The sequence below is a fragment of the Gracilinanus agilis genome, chromosome 4, assembly GCF_016433145.1.
Source record: "Gracilinanus agilis isolate LMUSP501 chromosome 4, AgileGrace, whole genome shotgun sequence".
Taxonomy (NCBI): domain Eukaryota; kingdom Metazoa; phylum Chordata; class Mammalia; order Didelphimorphia; family Didelphidae; genus Gracilinanus; species Gracilinanus agilis.
Window position 1 is genome coordinate 506,975,799 of NC_058133.1, and position 24,319 is coordinate 507,000,117.

A 24,319-nucleotide genomic window follows, 5' to 3' on the forward strand; every position below is an offset into this window, starting at 1 on the left:
ATGAATCAATTTTGGTATTCTTATGTGCTATGATTGATAAAAATCTTGTCATCTGGTCAAGGGGTTTGACTTAGCTCAGAGCTCAATATAGAAGTTCACCACCAAGGGGCACACTACCTAAAGCAAAGCCACTTTCAGACATATGCCACCCTGAGGATCTTTTTAACATACTTCAGTTTCACTGCTGGCCACGAGAGGTCACTCCAGTCTGCGAATGAATGGGTCACTCTAATGGTGGCACTGCTCCCAATTCCACTTCAGAAGTAGCTTTTCTTTTTAAAATTCTCATTATCCTTTGCTCTAGTCCTAGGGATGAAATATTGATCAAATATTAAAGTAGGAAATTCACTGTTTTATATTACCAGCTCAGTGATATTTTCCTAGAGTGCACACCCTTGTCTAATAAAGAAGAATGGCAGGTTCCTACTATCCTTTCTCATTTTTAAAGGTTCAGATAAAGTAGGAAAGTAACATTTTTCCTCTTCCCTTACCTCCCCCCACCACCCCCCCCCCGGCTCATGAGGCTTCCAGAGTCATAGTGATTGCTGGTCTTCATCTGATCAACTGGACACCACTGATCATGTCACTGTCTCTGCCTTTCACAACCCAAAAGGGGCCCCATGGTTCATCTCTCAACCTCTCTGCCTTGCTTGTCTCATGACATAAAGCAGACAAAGAGAGAAAAGGAACAACAAAGATGAGACAGTGTTATTCTTTTTTCATTGTTATCACAAAGCAGGTTTCTTGGAACCTTGGGACAATCCCACTTCTCTTATCCTCCCACAGAAAAGTTAGAGGCAGACTCATTTTTGTAGGTATATATAATGTTCAGAGGGATGTGTGTACACATAAGATACCCATATGTATATCACATATATTACCTATACAAACCTGTACAAACCTGATTTCATCTGATGCCAGTGCAAGTTTGGCAAATCCCATGTAATTTAGAGTCTAGAAGATTGGTTGGGGCACCAAGAGTTAAGTGACCTACATCTAGGAAGTATCAGAGGCAGGACTTGAACTCAGTCTTTTTAACTTCAATGTCAACCTGCTTTCCTTAACACTCTGCTGCCTCTAACTAACGCTTAGCCAAATAAATTAAACTCAAAGCTCTGCGTGCAAACCCCAGGGCCTGAACCAGATTAAAACCTAACTGAATAATTTTTAACAAAATATAACTACAAGGGGGCAGCTGGGTAGCTCAGTGGATTGAGAGCCAGGCCTAGAGACGGGAGGTCCTAGGTTCAAATCTGGCCTCAGACACTTCCCAGCTGTGTGACCCTGGGCAAGTCACTTGACCCCCATTGCCTACCCTCACCACTCTTCTCCTTGGAGCCAATACACAGTATTGACTCCATGATGGAAGGTAAGGGTTAAAAAAAATATATAACTACAATATGACAGATAATGTTAATGTGATTTTCTAGGACAATATACTGCAAGCAGGGATACAGTGCTATTTGATTTGCCACCACCGAAATATTCCATATTCTTCAAACATGCCCCAGGACTTCATTCCATGACTCCCCATTGACCACCAGAACTCATATTACTATTGGGCTGCTCAGTTTACAAAGCTACCTCCCAGATGACCCACCCAAGGCTGACTTCTCTCCAGTTGCCCAGGTAATAAGTGTCAGAGGCAGGATCTGAGCAAAGGTCTAACTTTTTAACTCTAGTGATCTTCCTAGGCATGCTGCCTCACCAGTGCTCTTCATCAGCCCTGTGGTTAGGTTCTGATGATCCATTCTTTGTGGGTATTTCTTGGGAAAGATCCTAGAGTGGATTGCCTTTTCCTTCTACAACTCATTCCAAAAATGAGGAACTGGGGCTAACAGAGTTACATGGCTTGTCCAGCTTCATGCAGCTAGTAAGTGTCATTTCCTTTTCCTCCCCTTGTCTCCTAGAGGACATTATCAAAATTCCATCCTCAGAATTCTCCCCTGTATTTTTTCTTTTGATAATGGTATTCCGTCTGGAGGTTTCATCTCTATCCCAGAATCTCACATCTCATATCATTCACAGTTTACAGATCATCTCTACATCATCTCAGATATTCATCGTGGTGGGTCCTTTCTCATAAATGCCACAGAACTCAAGTCCCAAACTAAATGGATCTCTTCTTTTGACCCCCAAAAAGTTTTCTCTTTCTTGTTTCCATCAATGTTACCACAGTCCTCTCAGTCATTGTACCACAAAATCATCCATAACTCATTCATCTCCTTCATTCCTCATGTCCACTTACTGGCCAACTCAGCAAAAGAATGCTGAATTTGAAGTCAGAGGTCCTAGGTTCAAATCCTGACTCCTAATTTCTTCTGTGTTTTTGGATAAGCCAAGTCATCTGGCCACCCTGACCCTAAGTTTCTTGTGTATAAAATAAGGGTTCAATCTAGCATCCCCCCTTACTTCATTTCCAACTAGAGTAAATAGGTTGTCTGGGGTACTTTCTTCATCATATTAACTATGTTTGCAAAGTGCTTTAGGGTTTGGGAAGCACTTTGAACACACAGTATCTCATCTGATCCTCCTGAGAGCTCTGCAAATTATCACTGCACTGTTCCTCTTTTTAAAAACATCAGTCAAAAATATAGCTGCACTCTTTGCGGTGGCAAAAAAATTGAAAAATGAGGGGATGCCCTTCGATTGGGGAATGACTGAACAAATTGTGGTATCTGTTGGTGATGGAATACTATTGTGCTGAAAGGAATGATGAACTGGAGGGATTCCATGTGAACTGAAAAGACCTCCATGAAGTGATGCAGAGTGAAAGGAGCAGAACCAGGAGAACATTGTACACAGAGACAGATACACTGTGGTACAATGCAATGTAATAGACTTCTCTACTAGCAGAAATGCAATGATCCAGAACAATTCTGAGGGACTTACGACAAAGAACAATATCCCCATCCAGAGGAAGAACTGTGAGAGCATAAACACAGAAGAAAAATATATGATTGATCACATGGTTGGATGGGGATATGATTGGGGATGTAGACTCTAAACGATCACCCTAATGCAAATATTAATAATATGGAAATAGGTTTTGATCAATGATATGTGTAAAACCCAGTGGAATTGCTCATTGGCCACGGGAGGGAGGTGGGAGGAGAGGAGGGAAAGAACATGAATCATTTAACCATGGAAAAATAGTCTAAATCAGTTAATTAAATAAAATGTTCAAATAAAAAAAAATTGGTCACCTCCCTTGGCTCAAAATTTTCCAGGGTTAACAGTTGAAAGTCAAAACTCACTCATCAATCGTGAATCGAAAAGAATGGATTAAATGCTTTCCGGGTGCCAAGCTAAATAGTAGGAATGCAATGACCCCAAATAGCGAACCCTTTCAGAGGACCTTCTTTATTTCTAGCCAACACTACCACCGTCTTCTGTCTCCTCCAGCCTCAGCACAAGCTCTCCACTCCAAATGCACCCTTCTCATGCATTAAAAGAGGGTTGGGTTGGCATCCCAGTTTTCTGCCTCAGAGGTCATGAAGGCCAGGAACAAAACCAGAACTTCTCCAGGGTCACACAGGTAGGAACAGAGTAGAAATTAGAACTAGGGTCCTTTCTTTGACTCCAAACCACTCTGCCACTCACTCGGTCATAAGTTTTGGAAGGAAGTGACCCATCCAAATAGTCTTTGCTTATCTCCAACTACACCCAGGACAATGCCTACAATGGATACTCCCTAAAGATACTTGTTAGATAAATTAATAAATAGGTGTATGTAGCAGTTAATAAATTAATTGTCTGGCATAATGACTGAACGGTCTTCACCTGAATACTCCAAATCCACCAGAAGGATTAGTTATGATTCATGGCTAATTAATTCTGATGTGTAATTAATTTATCCAAGAAATAAAAAAAGACCAGCTGGTTCTCCCTTGGGGAAAGGACCCAGCTGAAATGCCAGAGCATTGCTGACCATTTGTTCTGGCCAAGGTGTCTGGATAGGTGGAGTTTTTGATGTTCTGCCCTGCTGACAGCAGGCTCTTTTAGTGGAACCATATGTCCTATATGGGAAGAACTTGGCCATGCTCTCATTACTTTTTAGCCATATCAAATTCTCATTTATTTTGTGTTTCTCCTAACATTTTATTGAAAGGTCAGAAAATCATATTATCATGGACTCTGAGTAGAAAAGGACTTTCTAGGCCAATCTTATTGCTTTAATTTTTTTTTCAATCTCCCCATTATAAAGATGGGGATCAAATGAAGACCGTTGATATTTGGTATAGTAAATAGGGGACGGGATTAAAATCCCACATAGTCACTTGACTGCTCTGTGACTCAGTTTCCTCCTCTATAAAATGAGGGGACTGGCCTTGGAGGCCTCTGAAGCCCCTTCTGTGACCCTTTGCTGTATCTTGCCCAGCTAGGGTCCTGTAGATAAGAACAGAACAAGAACATGAATTCAGGTCCAATGACTCTTTTCACTGTTGTTATTTGGTCATTTTCAGTCATGTCTGCCTCTTCATGACCCCATTTGGGGTTTTCTTGGCAAAGAGTGGAGTGATTTGCCATTTCCTTCCCCAGCTTGTTTTACAGATGAGAAACTGAGGCAAACAGTATTAGGTGACTTTCCCAGGGTCACCCAGCAAGTAAGTGTCTGAGGCTGGATTTGAACTTGGGTCTTCCTGACTCTAGTAGAGCCTGACATTCTATTTGCTAAGGTTCCACTTAGCTGCCCTTTTTTTCTTTTCTCTGCACTTACCACCCTAGCTCCAAATCCTATAGTGGGACCACAAATACCAGCTCAAAAGCTTGGGAAGACCTCAAACGCTTTTGAGGTCAAGTCTCTCACTCTACAGATAAGGAAACTGAGGCCTGGGAAAGTTATGATTTTCCCCACGGCCACACATAATGTCATAGAAAGTCTCATTTTAAAGAGGAGAAAACTGAGGCAGAGAGAGATAGAGTAACTTACCCAAATCCACATGGCTCATGGAATTGTAGTGAGGGAAAGGAGCAGAGAAATCCTTAGGCAGAGAGCTCTTCTGCCTCAGCCACCCATAGCAGATATTTTCTGTGTTTGCACATTCAATCTTTCCAATTTGAAGAGGGCCACTCTTGACAAAATCGGTTACCACCATGCAGCCTGGACTGAGCCCGGGCCTGACATTTGCAGATGGCCTTGCTCCTTATTTGACTTCCTAAACTTTGTAGGGCTACATGCATTAGATGGATTTTTTTTCCCTCAAGTCAATGTGTAGTGAACCAGCCTACCCTTTACTTCCCTGTTTGTACTGATTATCAGACACCCTAGGCAAAGAAGCCTTGTAAATACTGCACACAGCATCATTATTGAAAAATGTTTGCTGCCTAACCCATGTAAAAGGCTCCCATCCCCACACGCGCAGTAGGGCCAGGGAGCTAAGCCATGTTTCCAGGGGCAATAATGAGTTTGCATTAATAAATCCATATTACCCTCCATGGTCTCATTAGGACAAATAGCACCTGGTCACCAGGGATGGGGGCTCAGAATCTGACTAAGGAACAGAACCAAACTAACAAGGTTATCCCCAACCCTCACCGCCTTAGAGACATTCTAACTGCTGTTATTTCCAAGTGCCATTCAAACACAGATAAACAAACAGATCTTTTAGGCTTAATAGGGATCCGGCATTCCAGCCACGGTCCCTTTGACTGATGCCACCAGCAGTTGAAGGTTTCAGACACTCGCCTCCCCCCCACTTCCCCTGGCATCCTCCTCCCCATCCTTTATTTGGAGTTTGCAGAAATGCCAAAGCATCAGAGATATCACTGACAGGAAGTTTTGATTGCAACATAATTCCTGGGCCATTTGTAACTGTGGAGTCCCCAGAGACCTTGGATGTCCCCAACCCTTAAGGTGAGGAAAGGGCAACTAGTTTATAGATGCAGAGATGCATATTCCCAAAGCTAGTAAGGGAACCAGGGGCTGGAGGGAAATCTTCACACGCAACCCCCAATACCAATCATCTGTACCATCATTAGAATAACCGAATTGTAGGGCTGGAGCATTGCCAAGAGGTTAGCCACTAGGAGAGGAATGTCTTGGCCAGAGCAACTCATGATACAAGATAAAAATAGAAAACAGCCCTCAGCCCCATGAAAGCATTTCCCCCTTTTGCAATGATGGCAACCTAACCCTAAAATCGAGGGCATAGATAGGGAGCGAAGAATCATTCGGCTTCTAGAACATTGACAAGCCCTTAATTTAATTGTTCGTGCTTTAAATGTGCCATCTTTGCCCATCAATCAATAAGTGGATATAGTATGAGAGGAAATTAGGAGGAAATGACTCATAGCCAGATTGGCATTCTTGCTATGGTTGGAAATCAAAATAAAGGAGCATTGCAGCACAAGGGATCCCATACATTTTCTTCATCAAGGTGACTATGGGAGCTCATTTTGTCTTTGTATTCAAAAGTAACCAAGAAACATAGTTTCATCCACCAATTGATCACCATGAAAATAGTCCATAAGATCATGGACTTAAGAAAGGACCTTAAAAGCCATCAAATCCAACCCCCTCTTTTTATAGATGAGAAAACCAAGGTCTGTGGAAGTTAAGTGACTTCATCGGTTGATAGACATAGATCCAGAAGAGATATTGGGGTCCAAGCTCTTATTTTAGAGATGAGGGCAAATGACTCATCCCAGGTGACAGAGCTGGTTAGTGTCTCAGGTAGGGGTCACACTTAGGTCTTCCTGACTCCAAATCGGATGATCTCTCCACTGAAACTCCAGTTTCTCTTGGAGAAGATAAAAAAGTGAAGAAATTCTACAAAGAACTTGATCAGCCTCTCCAAATTTGTCAACATTTGCATTGGCACTTGGTAACTTCAGTGCAAAAGTGGGCATGGGAGGATACTGAAAAAACTGTTGGAAGAGACAATTCAGGATAATGAAATGAAAGAGGCCAAAAGCTCATAAGCTGGCTACTCATAAATACTATTTAGAGAGGCAGCATGCTGTAGTGTAGTGATGGTGAACTTTTTAGAGACTGAGTGCCCAAACTGCAACACTCATGCCACATGTGAGCCTCCCTGCCTTACCCCAGAGAGGAGAAGAAAGAAGAGCCCCTATTGGGCTGCTGGGCAGAGGGGCAGGTGAAGTGAGAAATGTCCTCAGGTGCAGTGGAGAGGGGCAGGGGAGCAGTCTCCTCTGACACACTCCAGTACACATACCATAGGTCTGCCAACACAGCTGGAATGGATAGGGTACCCAACATGAAGTCAAGAAGACCTGAATCAAATTCTGTCCCTGATACTTAATAGCTATTGCCCCCAAGCGAGTCATTTTGTCTCTCTAAGCCTCAGTTTCCTCAACTGTAAAATGTGGAGAGTGAACTAAATGGCCTCTATGATCTCCTCCAGCTTTAAATTTATAATTTTGTGATGGTCGATAAGAGTTTGAATGTACTGAATATAATAAATCAATATGTGCCTATTAAAAAAAAACTCCCAAGGGGGCAGCTGGGTAGCTCAGTGGATTGAGAGCCAGGCCTAGAGACAGGAGGTCCTAGGTTCAAATCCGGCCTCAGACACTTCCCAGCTGTGTGACCCTGGGCAAGTCACTTGACCCCCATTGCCCACCCTTACCAATCTTCCACCTATGAGACAATACACCGAAGTTAAGGGTTTAAAATAAAAAAAAAAACTCCCAAAATGAAAGCTATATCTGAATAAGTAGCTAGTTACTGATTAAAAGTCATTTCAGCTGTGCAACCTTGAGCAAGTCACTTAACCCCCTTTGCCACTTCTTTGCCTTAAAACCAATACACAGTATGGATTCTAAGATGGAAGGTAAAGAGGTTTTTTTTTAAATCATTTTAATAGTGAGGCAGCAAGGTGGCTCAGTGAATTGAGAGCCAGGCCTAGAGACAGGAAGTCCTAAGGGGTTCAAAACCCCTCAGATACTTCTTAGCTCTTTGACCCTGAGCAAATCAATTCCACTGCCTAGCCCTTACCATTCTTCTGAACCAATATGGTATTGATTATAAGATAGAAGGAAAGATGTTGTTGTTTTTTTAAGTCATTGTAACATCAGTAGTTCATGTGTAGTCAGATTTTTTTTTTATTTTGGTTGAAAAAAACAAAACCACTTTAAGCCATCATAGCAATTCCAATTTGACCTATTCAAAATAGTCAACAATTCAGAAAAATAGGAAATGAACAAGAGAAAAGCCATTGCATCTATCACTGTGTCCCAGTGAAGCCTGACAAATGCAAAACAGTCACCACAAGCAAGAGGTAGTAAAACTACTAAAAACTACCACAGGCAGAGAACGGGTCACCTCATTAGCACACGGAGAGATGGGGTAGGCAAGAGCTATACTGCTTTAGAATATCAGCTAATTTTCAAAATATTGTGGAAGACAATAATAGAAGGTAATGAACAGTCTTGCCTCCCAAAACAGTGAAAAGCAGCAGAAAAGAAAGTCAGTCTAAGGAGAACTTGGCCTAAAACCTCCCTCAACCAATCATTCCAAGAGAATTTGTAAGATGGAACATGGCTGCGAGTATTTCTACGCCAATCTATTCCTTGATGTTGGTGAAACTACTGTATTTGGACTCAACCATCTCCATGTGCTATGGGAACAAGAAGAAAAGGTACCAAAGAAAATGAAACCAAGAAGATTAACTGGACATACACAAAAGTCCATCCAGGAGGCAACTACATTTTAAAGGAATCAATTTTCTATTTTTTTCTTTTTTTTTAAACCCTTACTTTCCATCTTGGAGTCAATACTGTGTATTGGCTCCAAGGCAGAAGAGTGGTGAGGGTAGGCAATGGGGGTCAAGTGACTTGCTCAGGGTCACACAGCTGGGAAGTGTCTGAGGCCAAATTTGAACCCAGAACCTCCCATCTCTAAGCCTGTCTCTCAATCCACTGAGCTACCCAGCTGCCCCAGGAATCAATTTTCTAAGCATCTCAAGGTGATGATGACTTTTGAAAAATAGGAAAGATTACAGAGAAGATAATTATCAAGAAAAAACTGACCAAGAAACTAGCTATCAACTCATACACCTACTTTCTTTTCCCTATAAAATCTTGATAGAAATGGTCTAAGACTCCCCTGGGGGTTTCCTTGATGAAAATATAAGACGGAAATACTCAAGTTTTTGAATATAATTTTCAACAAAAGGCCACATCTTTCCAGTCACATAGTGAAGAGAATATAAGATCCTACTGTGTGCTAGTTGTTGATTATAAAAGTATTTCACTGGGTGGAGGGAAATGTAGCCTCAAAAACTCTTTAAGCAAGGTATCTCCCTCTTTAAATTAGGTATACATGGAAGTGTTCATAGGCTGTATTCTACCCCAAATAGAATACAAGCTTCTTGAGGGCAAGAATTAATCAGCACACACTCTGTGTCCAGCCCTCGAGATACAAAGACAAAAATGAAATAGCCCAAAAATGAAAGCACTTACATTATATGAGGGGGGAAATATATATCAGCATAAGACAAATATATACATATAATTACACATATGCATATAAACATACAAGACAAATGTATACCAAGTACTTGCAAGGTAACATAGGAGAGACTCCAGCCCCACAGAGATCCAAAGGCTTCATCTAGAATGTAGCATTTGAGGTATCTTGTTTTTCCTTTTGTCTGTGTGTCCTAGCACCCAGCACAGTGCCTCACATGGAACAGGACCTTTAATAAATGTTTGCTTAATTAGATTAGCCTGGCACACTTATCAAATCTGCAGCTAGGCCAAAACAGAGGAGAGAAGCTAACATGTTGGATGATAGAATTAGAATCAAAAAGCAGCTTGCTATGATGGGACGAAAATTCAGGAAGACAAATTTTAAAGAGATAAATATAAATATCTATTCTCTGGTTCCAAAAACTTCAGAATATCAGATTTGGAGGTGGCGGGGATTGTGGCTAGTTGATAGTTTTTTGTGAGGGGAAAAAGATCTGGGGGTTTTAGTGGACCAAAAGTTTAATCTAAATCAAGATGGCAACCAAAAAGAAGGCATTTATGTGATCAATCACAAGTTGCATTGAGAGAGGCATAGTGACCAAAACTAGAGGAGTAAAAGTCCCTTGTACTCTGCCCCAGTTGGGTCACATCTGAGGAGTAGGGTGTTCCATTCTGGATGTCACATTTTAAAGAGCAAGGGCCTCCCCAGACCCAAAGAAGGGTTACTGGGATGACGAGGAAACTGGAGGCTATGGGAAGGAACTGAGGATACTGAGCTAAAAATTGAAAGGACTAAGAGGGCACATGGCAAGTTGGCAAGTTTCTTGAAAGTGAGAATTATTTCATCTTTGTCTTTGTACCCAAGGTAGTGCCTGGCACCAAATAAGTGCTTGATAAATGCCTGCTGGTCAAGGGAAGGTTTTGAAGAGTGGTCACTTGAAAAGAGGGCAAGGACTGTTTTGTTTTTCCCAAAAGGCAAAACTAGAAACAATGGGGTAGGGATGGGGAGGTTGGAAGGAGAGAGTCACAAAGAAGTAGTTGTGTAGGGCTGTTTAGAAGGAAAAATGTGCTCATCCCTGGAGCTGATCCAACTGGAAGAGGCTACCTCAGGAGGTAACGGGCTTGTGCTCCATGGAGGTTTCGGGCAGAGCCTGGTGGGCCACTAGCTAGGATTCTGGAGAGGCAAGTCTTGGTCAGATTCAGTGGCTTTGGAGGCCCATTCTAGCTCTTTGGTTCTCTAGAAGAATAGATTTGAAAGCTTAAATGGGGAGGGTTCAATTTTGCATAACCTGTTAGGAGCCCCACAGCTCAACTTTGCACTGTTCCCTCCTTCATCTCTAGATGGAAGAATATAGTCTAGAGGCTTCTTTCCTGGCATTGCCCTCACTCAACATGGCACCATTTTGAGTCATAGCTCATAGGCCAAGAGCTAGAAAGAACCTCAGAGACCCACTGATCCAATCCTCTTCGTTTTGTTGTTCAGTCATTTTAGTCATGTCCAGCTCTTTGTGCCCTTATTTGGGGTTTTCTTGGCACAGATATTGGAGCATTTCGTGTTCTAGGTCATTTGGCCGATGAGGAAACTGAGGCAAATAGGATTAAATGACTTGCTCAGGGTCACATGGCTAGTAAGTGTCTGAGGTCAGAGCTGAACTCGGGAAGATGAATCTCCCTGACCCCAGGGTCAATGCTTGATCCACAGCATCACCCACTGCCCTCCATTTACAGAGAATGGATTGAATTTTGAATTAATAGAGAATGGATTGAAAAGTGTCATTTACTTTGTGCCAGGCACTGTGATAAGCACTAGGGATGCCAGTACAAGCAACCAAGACAGTCCCTGCCCTCAAGAAGTTGTATCCTGACAGGGGAAGGCAGCACATGCAGGAGAAAGCTGATCAAGGAAGGACATTTTGCTCTGGGATTACCCTATGAGTATGTATAGGGTGGGTAGGGAGTGGAGAGAAAGAAGGGTATGCGGAAGACGAGGTTCAGGAAGACCCTGGTATGGAGCTGTTCACCTCAGATGCAGCATGAAGGGTACTAGGTTCAGGTGGAGAGAGAGGGAGTGGATAGCCATTCATATAGCTCCTATTATGTGCCAGGCACAGGACTAAGCATTTTTTTTACAAATACTATATTACTTGATCCTCATAACAATCCTGAGATAGGTCCTCTTATTATCCCCATTTTACAATTGATGAAATTGGAAGAAACAACAGTTAAATGACTTGCCCAGTCACATTGCTAGTAAATATCTGAGGCTTGATTTGAACTCAGAGCTTCCCAAACCCAAGTCTAGTACTCTATCTACTATCTCTCTAAGAGTAACAGTGGCATGCAGGTGGTAAGATGGATGGATAGAATAGGAAGATGAAATACAGACTCATCGAAGGCAAGATTTGAATCCAGGTCCTCTGATTCAGTAATAAGCCAATGCTTACTCAATTTGGGCCTGCCTTGTATTGCCTGGGGCTCTGGGACTGCTTTCACAATCTTTAAAAGGCTTCCCTGTCTGAAAGGTGCTAGGAAAACCAATTTCAAACCTTAGCAATAGATACCTGGGAAAAGAGCAGAGCACACACCCAGAGGCAGCCATCTGTAAACACCTGCATGGAACTGGCCTCCCTTAGAGTCATCTAGAAAGGGAAGGAGGTTCTAGAGCAAAGCAAAGACCCAGTTATGCCAGACAAAACTCTGCCTTTTTTTTCTTCCTATGAGAGAAGAAATTAGTGTTTTCAGAGAGCACACTCCATAACATGCCTCTTGAATTCTAGCTAGAGCAAGCCCAGACCGCAGCCTGTGAATGCTTTCAGTGCTGGCTGAAACTCCCTTAGAGAGAGATGTGGATTGTCATGGGTATGAAGGTTCCATCTAGGGAGCCAGCCTCATGTTGTACACAGTTGAACTCGGAGCCTGAGAGACCTAGATTCGAATCCCTTTTCTATCATTCACTTCTCAGCCTTAATTCTATTTTCCTTTTCTTAAAAATCTTCTACAACTACTACTTTAGTATCCACTCAAAGACAGAAGGGCAAGAGCTAGGCAACAGAGTTAAGTGACTTACCCAGGGTCACATAATTAGGAAGAGTTCCAAGCCAGATTTGAACCCAGGTGCTCCTGACTCCAGACCTGATGCTCCATCCATTATACCACCAAACTGCCCCCATGGCCTCAGTTTTCCAATAAGAACCATCCCTATTCCAAAGGGTTGTTACGAGGATTGGATGAGATAATATATCTGTAAAGCACTTTGCAAAACTTCTAGAACTATATAAATTTTAGCTCTTATTATTTCCAGGAAGCTAGATGGCACTATAGTGCACAAAGCACAAGGCTTAAGACCAGAAAAATTCATTTTCCTGATTTCAAATCTGGCCTCAGATGGTTACTAGCTGTGTGACCCTGGACAAGTCATTTAACCCTACTCACTTCCGTTTCCTCATCTGTAAAATTAGCTGGAGAAAGAAATGGCAAACCACTCCAGGATCTCTGCCAAGAAAGCCCCAAATAGGGTCACAAAGAGTTGGATATAACTAAAATGACAACTTATTATTTTGACTAGCTATGTGGCCCCAGGCAATTCACTTAGCCTCTCTGTGCCCCAGTCTACTCCCTAAGATTGTAGCTGCAGAAAAGGTGCTGATAAGCATTAAGGGAGTTTCCTCACCTGAGAGTTCCCTTCAGCTATGAAGTCACAGCTCTAGTCCAAAAATAATAATAATGATGAGTGCCGAGGTCAATGGAGGCACACAGATAAAATTCTGATTTTCATCACTAAAACAAATGAAAACAACCCTCAATCAATCAACAACGAATGTAGCACAGGTTCTAAGAGACTTACTCTCTCCCATCCCCACTGATACTGGCAGATTGGTTCCCCAGAGCCCATTTCTAATTAAATCTTCAGAAAACTAGGGATAGCTTGGGGTGGAAGGTGGGGACCAGGCGTAGGTTTTCTTTCTAATACTCTAGCATCTTACATCACTTAGCATAGTGTCTGGCACATAGTAGGGCTTAATAAATGTTCATTATTGTTGGTAGCTCGTGAGCTCCCCACCAGTTTACTTCACCTTTCCATGATTATCAGATTCTATCAATTAATCAGTGAGGAACAGTTTTTAGAAAGGGCATTTGCTAAGCAGATCTAACAAGAGTCTAACCAACAAGTGGATGCAAAGCTTCTCCTGCCCAAAAGTCAGTAGCACATTCTCTCACTAAAACATACAGAGTTCAGAGTGTTTATTAATAATAACTTGAAGTAAAGGAAAATTAAAACCTAGAGTAAAGAGGGAGCTAACCCAGCTGTGGTTGTGAGAGAAGAGAGTAAGAGGGTGAGGTTACAGCAAACTTATTTACAATACATAAGGATGCTATGTGGAGGAAGGGAAAGGGATTCTAGAAGATGAAGCCCAAGGGTTCAAGATTTCTAATTACACAAGAGGAAAGTGGGCTCAAGTTATGGAGTACATGTGGAAAAAGTGTAACTCACAGACTTTCCCCTCCCTCTCCAGGGTACTCGTAACATTCCACTTAAGTACGTCGTTTTTCTCTTGGGCATCTCATTGTGCCCTTCAGTCCTCAGAAGTTCACAGAATCCTCCTCTAAAGTGAAGATGGGTAGTCGGGGGAAGATCTGTACCCTCATGCTCTGATACTTTAAATTCCCACAGAGCATGACTAAGTCCCTTCAACCCATCCAAACACATTTCCTAGGTGATGTCAACTCACTTCACCCAATACCTTGTACTGGGCTTCTAGATTGACCAAGGCCTTTTCGCCCTGAGTTTTAACCCTATGATTGATTGATTAATTGATGTCCAGATCCTGTTTCTGCCTCTAAATGATTGTTCTCACCTGACCAAAGTAGCAAAGCATATCATCTTCTTATTTGCTCTAAGAAGCATGGAGTAATTTGACTCAATCAACTTCAACCTTTACATTAAGGTCCTACTGAGTGATTTTATAGAACTGATAAATCAGAAAAGAGATATGATAGAGCTGACAGAACTTTCAGGTAGGTCCAGTCATGTGCCCCAAGAAATAAATGTGCTTCCCTTTTATATAGATTCACAAACCTCTTAATTCGTTTTTTGACTCAGATTTAACTCTGCTGCTTCTGCCTCTTCCTTCCTTCATCCTACATCAGCCCATTTCTTTCTAAAGCCCAGCAGCTTCCATAAAATGTTAGGAAACTAAGTCTGAGCCAAGTGGAGAAGAGGTAGAGAGGGTGAGTAGAACTCACCAACTACTTTAATTAAAATTGTTTTTCTTTTAATCAAAATTTTTGCCAAATGGATAATCAGTTATAATTATTATAGTAAAACTTTGACTCAAGTCCCAAAACACTTTTGCCCTTACATATTTTTTTAAATTTCTTCTACATGTTATCTTACACATGAAGGATGAGGGAGGGGATTCCCAGTATGAAAACTCTATTCACAGGTACTGATACTAACTTGTCTATGACTTAGCAGATAAGTCTTAGAGAGTTAACTAAAGTTCAGAGAAATTAAGTGACTTGCCTAAGGTCACACAAGTATATGAAGATGGATTTGAACCCAGATCTCCAGACTCTAAATACAGCACCCTATTCATAGTATACCACTGCTATCTCATTTCAGTTCTTATTAATATATAAGCACGTTTTTACTTTTGTACCTTTAAACATGATCTAGATTTTAATGTATTCTTAAGTATATCCTTTATTGTATTCTAATTTGACAATGAGCAGGAATGGGACATAGAAGGTGGCCAGTATTTTTCCCAGAAAAACATAAAGGAAGACATGCAGAAAATACAACTCAGTTAACAAATATTCACATACATTTTGAGAAATGCATTTCTTCTACAAAATGAAAAACATTTGTAATTTCCTGTGTGCTCAAGGAATACAGTCTGTTTTATGTTGTCTTGTCAATTGAACTAGAAAGATAAATTATAGATAAACTAAAATAATCAAAGAATTATTGACTATAGGCAAAGACAATGCAAAAGGCTTCAATATTATCAGTGAATAGGCTCACCCATGCCATTGCTTCCTCCATTTCTATGGAGGAAGACAGATATACCCCAGGACAAGAGCCTTTGGGCCCACCCACCAAGATACTCTATTCACAAATAAGCATACTCAGAGAGCCACAGTTGTTTCCCCTTCACTATCCAAAGTCCTATTTGTTCTTGGGTTTCTCAGACACTGTATACTAACCAGGTATTTGCTTCTGCCTCTTTTCCTTTCAGGATGCTTCTATTGCCCACAGATTCCACCTCATGCGAGAGAAGTACCCTCAAAAATTCAAGAGCAGGTAAAGACCACACCATCTTTCCCCTCCTTTGTTTCCTTCTTCTCTATCCCACTTCCTTCCCTGCGTCCCTATCCTGATATAATGATTTCTATGTCCTCTCTTGGAAATATTCTTGTCTAGGTCAGGGCTTGTTTATTCACATTGTATGAAGGCAGATTTTCATTTCTAAGATGAAAGAAAAGGAAAATGTCAGGAATACATCTTGACTTGACTTGGTGGTCTGTTTTTGTTTTATTTTGTTTTATGTTTTTTTGCCCAGTAGGCAGTATGCTGAATGACGGATTAGGAAGCTGGAATGAGAAAAAGAGGATGCCCTTGGTTTGGATGCCTTTGCTTGGAAGTTGGTTCTGCTTTGAATCGGCCTTCCTTGGTTGTGTTTCCTCTCTAGAGTTGGTCACTCTTCCTCAATATGCCTCCTTAGAGTGATAAATTGAGGGTTCTCTTGAATAAGGGCTACTCTTAGACCCCCTTCATTTTATAATCCCTTCATTTCATGCCCTTTCAGAAAAGTAGGGTTCTTGGGGTGATGGACAGGTGTGGGCAAGGAGCCACCATTGACCTCTTTCTCCTCTGTCCAGCAGAGGGCAGCAGTAGAGAAAAAGTGGGTCACCTGAGCAAAGTTGAGGAATGGGGGGATGGAAAGGCCCCGGGGCACCTCCGGTTTGTCCTTGGCTCTCCCAAGAAAATTGGGACATTGAGGCAAAAAAGTATCCATCAAACTAGCACATCAAAGAAGCTCTACTCCCTCAACTTGTGCCCAGTAGAAAGCTGCAACTGTTGCCTATTTCCACCCACTAAGATCATTTTCCGCCTTGATTTTGTTATCAAGTGTCCTCCCAGGCAGTGTTTCTTAGTGTCTCTTCTGTCCCTCTCTAATGCCTTGATTCAAGGAGCTCACCCAAGGTCACAAGAGCCCCAATTCAACATGGACAGATGCAGTTCATAAAAGTTATGGCCAGTCTTAGAGTTAGGAAGATTCTGAGTGCATATCCTCCCCTTAACACATTCCAGCGGTGTGTGGCACAATAAAAAGAGCACCTCACCTGGATTCAAGAAGACAAGTTCAAATCTATCCTCTGACACTAGCTGTCACTTAATCCTATTTGCCTCAGTTTCCTCATCTGTAGAATGAATTAGAAAAGGAAATTGCAAACTACTCCAGTATCTTTGCCAAGAATACCCCAAGTGGGGTCGTGAAGCATTGACCGCAACTGGAAAAAATAAAATAAGACACACACACAAAAAGAATACACACATACAACAAAGACAGCTGTGTGAAGTAATCAAGTCACTTATCTCACCTCTGATAACTTACTACCTGTAGTCATAGGTGACTGGCTCGTCTTTCTGGGGTTCTGTGTCTTCATCTTTAAAAGGAAGGGGTGGTTTAGATGGCTTTGGAGCTTCCTTCCACATCTCAGTCTCTTACCCTGTGATCCTACGGTCCTAACTTGTCAATCATGAAGACAACTTTCCAATAAAAGGATGCATGAGAAAGCATGTTTGAGAAGATGTCCAATGACCTGAGTTCAAATTCTGCCATTGATACTGCCTATGTATGACATTAGGCAAATTCTGAGTTTATCTGTCCGAATAGATGACCCTTGTGTTCTCTTCTAACTCTTAACTCTAAATCTACATTGCAGATGACTTGCCCATCTGTATCAAGGAAGGGAATTTTCATTGTGGGAGTTCCCTATACTTGTGAAATCACACTCCTCCTCGTACCCACACCCAAAATCTAAATTCAAGCTCCTAGAGCAGTATTCTTAGGAGCCTGGTCTTTGACCCCTGGAAATTAAGTTTAGCCTCCTCTCATGAGCACAGATTCTCTATAATTTGCTAACTAGCTAGCTAGATCAGTGACCCATCTCCATTAGTCTCTTGTCTGATCTAAGCTGGACTAATATTAATTTTTGAATTCATCTTCAGAATCCTTTAACTTTGATTCAGTTTGCAACCAGAAATGTGTGGCTTATAGGCCAAGGAGGGCAGGGGAAGTTGGAGTTATGAATTGAGCAAGGGACTTAATGCATAATAGTATAAGGACTTGGGTATCTCTGCTTGCCAGTACAGCCTGTGAGAGTAAGAAATGGAAGCGTGAGAAGCTAAACCATTCTCTCCTGCAGATTATATATTTGTAAATGGGTGTCAAGAAATTTTTTCATGTTAACACTGACTAGGGGAAAAAATACTTTTTGCACAGTATTTGATCCAAGAAAATTTTCCAGGCAAAGATTAGGGTGTTATCTAGTAAAGTCTAGAATATTAGTAAGCTCCTTAAAGGAAGGAAGTGCCTTGTTTTTGTACCTGTATCACTAGTGTCTAGCACAGTGATGGCGAACCTTTTAGGGGGCAAGTGTTTTGAGAAATGTCCTCAAGTGCAGATGGAGAGGGAGAGGGAGAAAGGAGCAGCCTGGTCCCACGTCCCTCTGGCTTTCTAGAAACAAACTCTGATGAGCTCTGTGCTAGGGTGATGGTGTGTGTGCCCACAAAGAGGACTCTGAGTGCCCCCTCTGGCATACATGCCATAAGTTCACCACCACAGGTCTAGCACATAGTAGAAGCTTAATAAATGTGAAATATTGGGAACCCAGTTCTACCCACTGGTCCTTATTTTTCATCTCTAGAGCCAAACAGGGCCAGTCTAACTCCTTCTCTATCCCATAGCTCCTTTGATATTTGAAGCTATCTGCTAGGCTTTCTCTTCTCCAAGTTAAATAATTTCAAGTCCTCCAAGCCATTCCTTTATCAGATTCTCCACCTTACTGGTCACCACTTTCAGAATGAATGCTCTCTGTCTTAAAGCCTAGATCTAGAACTGGAAGGGACCTCGAGGGCCATCTTGTGCAAACCCTTTACATTTCAGAGAAGGAATATGAGCCTCAGTGGAGAGTGATTTGTCCAAGGTCACTGCGAGAGTTAGCCTCAGGGGCAAGATTAGAAGCCAGTTCTCTTTCCATCATACTTGGTCAATGTCTCCCTTAAAGTGTGCCAGCAAGGACTGAGCCCAATCTTCAAAACATGGTCCTATCATCCACGAGTTATTCCTTCCTTCTGCGTGATAGGAGGAGAAGGGGAGAGGTTGCCCCTCGTTCTCTCCCCACAGAGCCCTGTTTGCTGAAAAGCAGGTTGGAGATGAGCCTCTCCATCCCTCCCGTACATCTATCTTAGATAACATCCCATAGAATCCCTGGGCCTATCCAAGAGGCAGCCGAGTAGCTATTTTTCTCACAGATTCCTTATTTAGCATTGGAGATGTTGTCGTTACCATGGTTACTCTCTTATACCAGTCTGTGAACCTGGGAAAGGTCACAAAAGAGAGGAAGAAAACATGGCAGCTGGGGCCTGGAAGAGTGAACCATGGGAATGGCTTAAAAAGGGGCCTTACCTGCTGCCCTTTGGGAAAAGCAGGGAACCTGGGGGAGTCCCCCCGCTAGCCCTGAATAGGGCTGAGTCTATTGAGATCGGGTGGGGGTTCATCCTCTTTGGGAACTCTGACCGTTCAAGGCTGGAAGGCAAGAATGTTTGTGGTCCAGTTTTCTGAGAAAACCCTTTAGCCCCTTGGGATTCTGGGTGCTACCAATATGTCTGAAACCCCCACAATGCACTAGGCAGTGTGCTAGGTAGGCAAGGGGGGGATATACATAACAAAGAACAAAGCAATTTCTGCTCAAGAGGAACTTCTCTTCTGATGGAGGAGATGGCAAATATGCACCGATGATGATGGTCTATAATATATAGATGAGAACAGACAGCATCACAAATATATAGACACCACACATAATATAATATATAGATGGCAGATACCTACAGAGTATGATGTGTAATATGACATGCACAATTCTATACAATATAATGCAATTTATAATCGAATATAAATAAATATGTACACCATGAAATTGATTAATATATATATATATATATTTCAGTATATTTTATATACGTATATCTGTATGGAAAAGCTGGTTTTAAGTGTTTCCCAGGGTCCTCTCTATAAATGGTATTGTTAATAAAGGTGATCAGATGTCCCAGAATTCAGCACTGGACTCTGACAGATCTGGGAGTTTACAATCATAGACTTATTTATGGGGCTTCAGAAGTCACCCAGTCCAAACCTCTCATTTTATAGATGAGGAAACTGAGTCTTGGAAAGGAGGAGGGACTTGTACAAGGTCACACAGGTAACCGGTGGCAGTGGTCAAATTGGAACCCAGGGCTTCTGACTCCAAATCCATCCTTCTTTCTTTCCACTGTACTATTTTGGAGCTACCAGATCCTCAGTGTGTGCCAGCCATCGATGTGCATGACATGCAGCCAGAAAAGCTCCTGCTGTCCCAGGTCACACTGAGAGAGTCAGAGTGACCAGCATGAGGAAGGTGGTGTTTCTACTCTCTGAGGTTCGGGTCAGACTAACTTTTTGGAAAGAAAGCAAAGGCCCAACCTGTTTCCCTTGAATATCTCAGATGAACTTTGGAAAAACTCCTTGAGGTTTGGGAAAGTCCCAAATAGTGGATTGTGGCATTTCTTTACATTTTTTAATGTAAAATAGCAACATTATGTTTCAGATACAAACTCAGCAAGCAAAACCTCTAAGGGAGAACTTAAACCGCTTAATCCTTTATTTAACAACCTGCAAAAATGTTTGGCTCACGTCCCTTGGGAGATGATAGTATGAGGAATGGAGTTATGCCTGTCACTGTCATCACACAAAAGGACATTTTTGAGGATTTTGTCCATGGTTAATTTTAAACCATGATTAGTCCTAGCCTTAATAATAGAACCGCAGACTCTACTCAAACCCCTCCATTTTACAGCTGGAGAAACTGAGGCCTGGAGAAGTAAAATTATTTGTCCCAAGTCATACTAATAATAAGTGGCAGAGGGGCAGCTAGGTGGCTCAGAGGATTGAGAGCCAGGCCTGTAGGCAGGAGGTCCTGGGTTCAAATCTGGTTTCATATACTTCCTGACAGTGTGACCCTGAACAAGTCACTAGCCCCCATGGCCCAGCCCTTACCACTCTTCTGCCTTGGAACCAATCTATGGTATTGATTCCAAGAAGGAAGGTGAGAGTTCTTAAAAATAATCATGATAATGATAATAAATGGCAGAGATGAGACCTGAACTGAGACCACAGGACTTTGAATGGGGGGTGGGGAGGTTCCTACCGGGTCACGCACTGCCTCCTGAAACAAATGCCTTCTTTGAATAACAACCTTCTCGATTGTTCCTCTTAGTGCAACCCTCCATTTCTCCAGATAACTCAGATCTGGCTGCCTACAAATGAGTCCCTGTGAGGCCAGGGGAAACAAAGCCCTTTTTTCAGGGCTACAAAGCCCTTAATTCAAAAGGACAGATGAGAGCAATGATAAGGATTTAAACTTAAATCTACTAATAATTCTCAAGACAGGTTGCCAAAGACTTAGGAACCTCATGGAGAAAAAAAACAAAGTTCCTGTTTATTCCAGAGTGGGGCTCTGCCCAAGCTAAGAATAAGGTGGTGGGAAATGATGGGTCGGGGGATCTGCGTGGAGGAGAATTTGAGCCAAAGTCAACAATGCTGCCGCCTAGCTAGTCAGAGAGCTCTAGAACGTCCGTCAGAAGGGGCCTCAGAGGATGCTTATGTCAGTCGATCAACAAACATTTGTTAAAAGCCAACTGTGTGCCAGAGCGCTGTCCAAACAATCCCTGAGCCAGAACCCACCTGTCGCTCTACCTGCAGCCTCCCTGATGAGTGGCTCCCCAGCCTATGGCCGAAGCCCTCCCGCTGCCAGCCAAGAGAGCCCATTCCTCTTTGGGAGAGCTCGGATGGTCAGGGAGATTGTCTTTCTTGAACCTCAATGGGCCTCTCTGCTGCTCCTCCTCCTTCCCTCAGAAGTCAAGAAGAAGAAGTCAATCCCTCTCTCAAGAGGCCGTCAGTCCTTCAAATATTTGATGTACCCGCCGAGTCGTCACTCCTCCAGGCTAACAAGAATAATAGTAGCGAACATTTATATACCTGGAAGTATGCCAGTTAGGCAGCCCAGCGCACAGAGCACAGACCTAGATCAGGAAGGCTCCTCTTTTAAGTTCAAATCTGGCCTCAGACCCTTACCAGCCGCATGGCCCTGGGCAAGTCACTTAACCTTGTTTGCTGCAGTTTCCTCATCTGTCAAAGGAGCTGGAGAAGGAAATGGCAAACCGCTCCAGTTCCTCTGCCAAGAAAACTCCAAACTGGATCACGGAAGAGTCAGACATGACTGAAAAATGACTTAAACTATGCCAGGCTCTGCGCTAAGGGCTTTATCGTTATTGTCTCTTTATATCTCTTTATAATTCTTATCTATGATCCTTACAACAACCCCGGGAAGTAGATGCTGTTTTAGTCCCCATTTTATAAAGGAGGAAATGGAGACAAACGGAGCTTATATGACTTGCCCAGGGTCACACAGCTAGTAAGCATCTGAGGCCAGATTTGAACCCAGGCCTTCCTGACTCCAGGCCTGGCCCTCTATCCACTGTATCAATCTCACTAGATTTCTATTAATATCATTAAAAAATTGCTTTAACTTTTTTGGCAACTACTATGGACACAATCAACTTATTGTCCCGTGTCTTTCTCTCATGCTCTGCTGTCCAGCCATGCCTTCCCTTTCAGAGTTGAGGAATTGATTTGTTAACCCAACTCTAAAACGAAATAGTCATACAGACATCATAGGATCAGCCATGGAGAGCCAGAAGGGGACTCAAAGGCCACCAAGTCCAACCCCTTTTTAAGAGGATAAAACTAAAGTTCTAAGGCAGGATTTGAACTCCTGGCTTCCTCATTCCACATCCAGCACCCCATCCACCAAACAAGTATCTAGTAGACAGTTGGTGGTACAGCCCTTGGCTTCAAGACAGGCAGCAGGAAAATGGGCAATCCCACTGAAACCAAGGGAGGGTCAGAGCTCTAGAGCTGTAAGGAGTCTCAGAAGCTATCTATGTCCAACAGCCTCCATTTTAGAGACCTGGAAACTGAGGCTGAGTGGCTTGCCCAAGCCCATCTAGGCGTTAAGCCTCAGAGGAAGACTTGGAACCCAAGTCCTCAACTCCAAAGACAACACTCCTTTCCATCATGGACCCATCATGAAAATGGGGGCGTCCAGCATCTTGGAAGCCATAGGAAATCCATGTATGGGACCTGAGCAAAGACCACTGAATTCAGCCCTTGAGGGATTGTCATGGAGGCCATTGGGAGGGCAGTCTCAGCAGAAGCCAGCTTGCAGAGGGCTGGAGAGCGAATGAAGAGTAAGACGGGCAAGGCTTACAGCACTTAAGTTCCCAGATCTTTCTGTGACAAGGTCACAGACTCCGAGCTAAGAGCCCCCGTCCTACACAGATGAAGTCACGGCTTGGCATGGATGCACACAGAGGTGATAAGCAGGTAGGAGGCTTAAGTTTCTTCCACCAAAGCACTTGGCATTGGTCGGACGTCTTCTGCATTCTTGCAATCAGTGTGGGGTTCCGCTCTTAAAGAGGACCAAAGAAGATCCGTGAAGATGATTAAAGGCTTAGGAAATAAGACCCACAAGGAAATCGTCAATAAAATGGAATTATGTGTCCTGCAGAAGAGGCAGGGGAATGATTTAATCCTGGGCTGCCCCAGAAGGGCTCTGAACAGATGGAAAGCAGCCTGTCCTCCTCGTCCAAAACATGCTCAGACAGAGGGGCCAGAGCTGGAGATCAAAGGGAAAGGCTGACCTTGAATCCTGGGAAATACTCAAACAAGTCACTGTTGTGGGGGTGGGAGGATGGCGTCTCCTCCTCCAGACTTCTCCAAAGGTGGAGGACGTGTCCCCTTTCTGGGCTAAAGACTAGGCTGGACACAAGAAGCTTCTCACCCAAGTTTTTCCCCCAAAGAGAAATTCCTTTCCATCTTCCTCATAATGTCCCAAGTCACTGCCATCCTGCAAGACTGCAAACTGGACACGTCTTCTGGATGCCAAGTATTCCAGCCAGAAACCGAGGCTTGTTGACTTTCTTCCTTCAAAATGTCTCACAGATTGGAGCCATTCTCAGACCATCTTTCCAGCCTCATTACACATTACTCTCCTTCATGGAATCCATGGTCTCATCAAACTGGCCTTGCTACTCTTTTTCACATACAGGGCTCCATCTCTAATCACTGTACCCTTGGCTTCTCGCCACATCTAGAATGCTCTCCCTCCTCATCTCTGCCTTTTACCCTTTTACATTTCTTAGAGAGGACAGCTGGGTGGCTCAGTGGATTGAGAGTCAGACCCAGAGACAGGAGGTCCTGAATTCAAATTTGACCTCAGATATTTCCTAGGTGTATGACCCTGGGCAAGTTCCCCATTGCCTAGCCCTTATCACTCTTCTTCTGCCTTAGAACCAATACCAAGTATATATATATATATATATATATATATATATATATATATATATATATATATATATTTTAGGAAAAAAAATATTAGAATGTATAGTTTTCTTCAAGTCTCACTTCTAGGAGCAACTAGGTGGCTCAGTGGTTAGAGAGCAAGGCCTAGAGATAGGGGGTCCTGGGTTCAAATCTGGTCTCAAACACTTCCTAGCCTT

At 42.7% G+C, this 24,319-nt stretch overlaps 1 protein-coding gene across 1 annotated transcript in view; it reads left to right on the plus strand.

Annotated features, from left to right (window-relative positions):
* Window positions 1–24,319, plus strand: part of DGKG (diacylglycerol kinase gamma) — a 250,772-nt gene that overhangs the window by 128,947 nt on the left and 97,506 nt on the right. Inside the window, 1 exon segment of the mRNA XM_044675638.1 lies at window positions 15,675–15,739. Within this exon segment, the coding sequence (XP_044531573.1) occupies window positions 15,675–15,739 (65 nt within the window).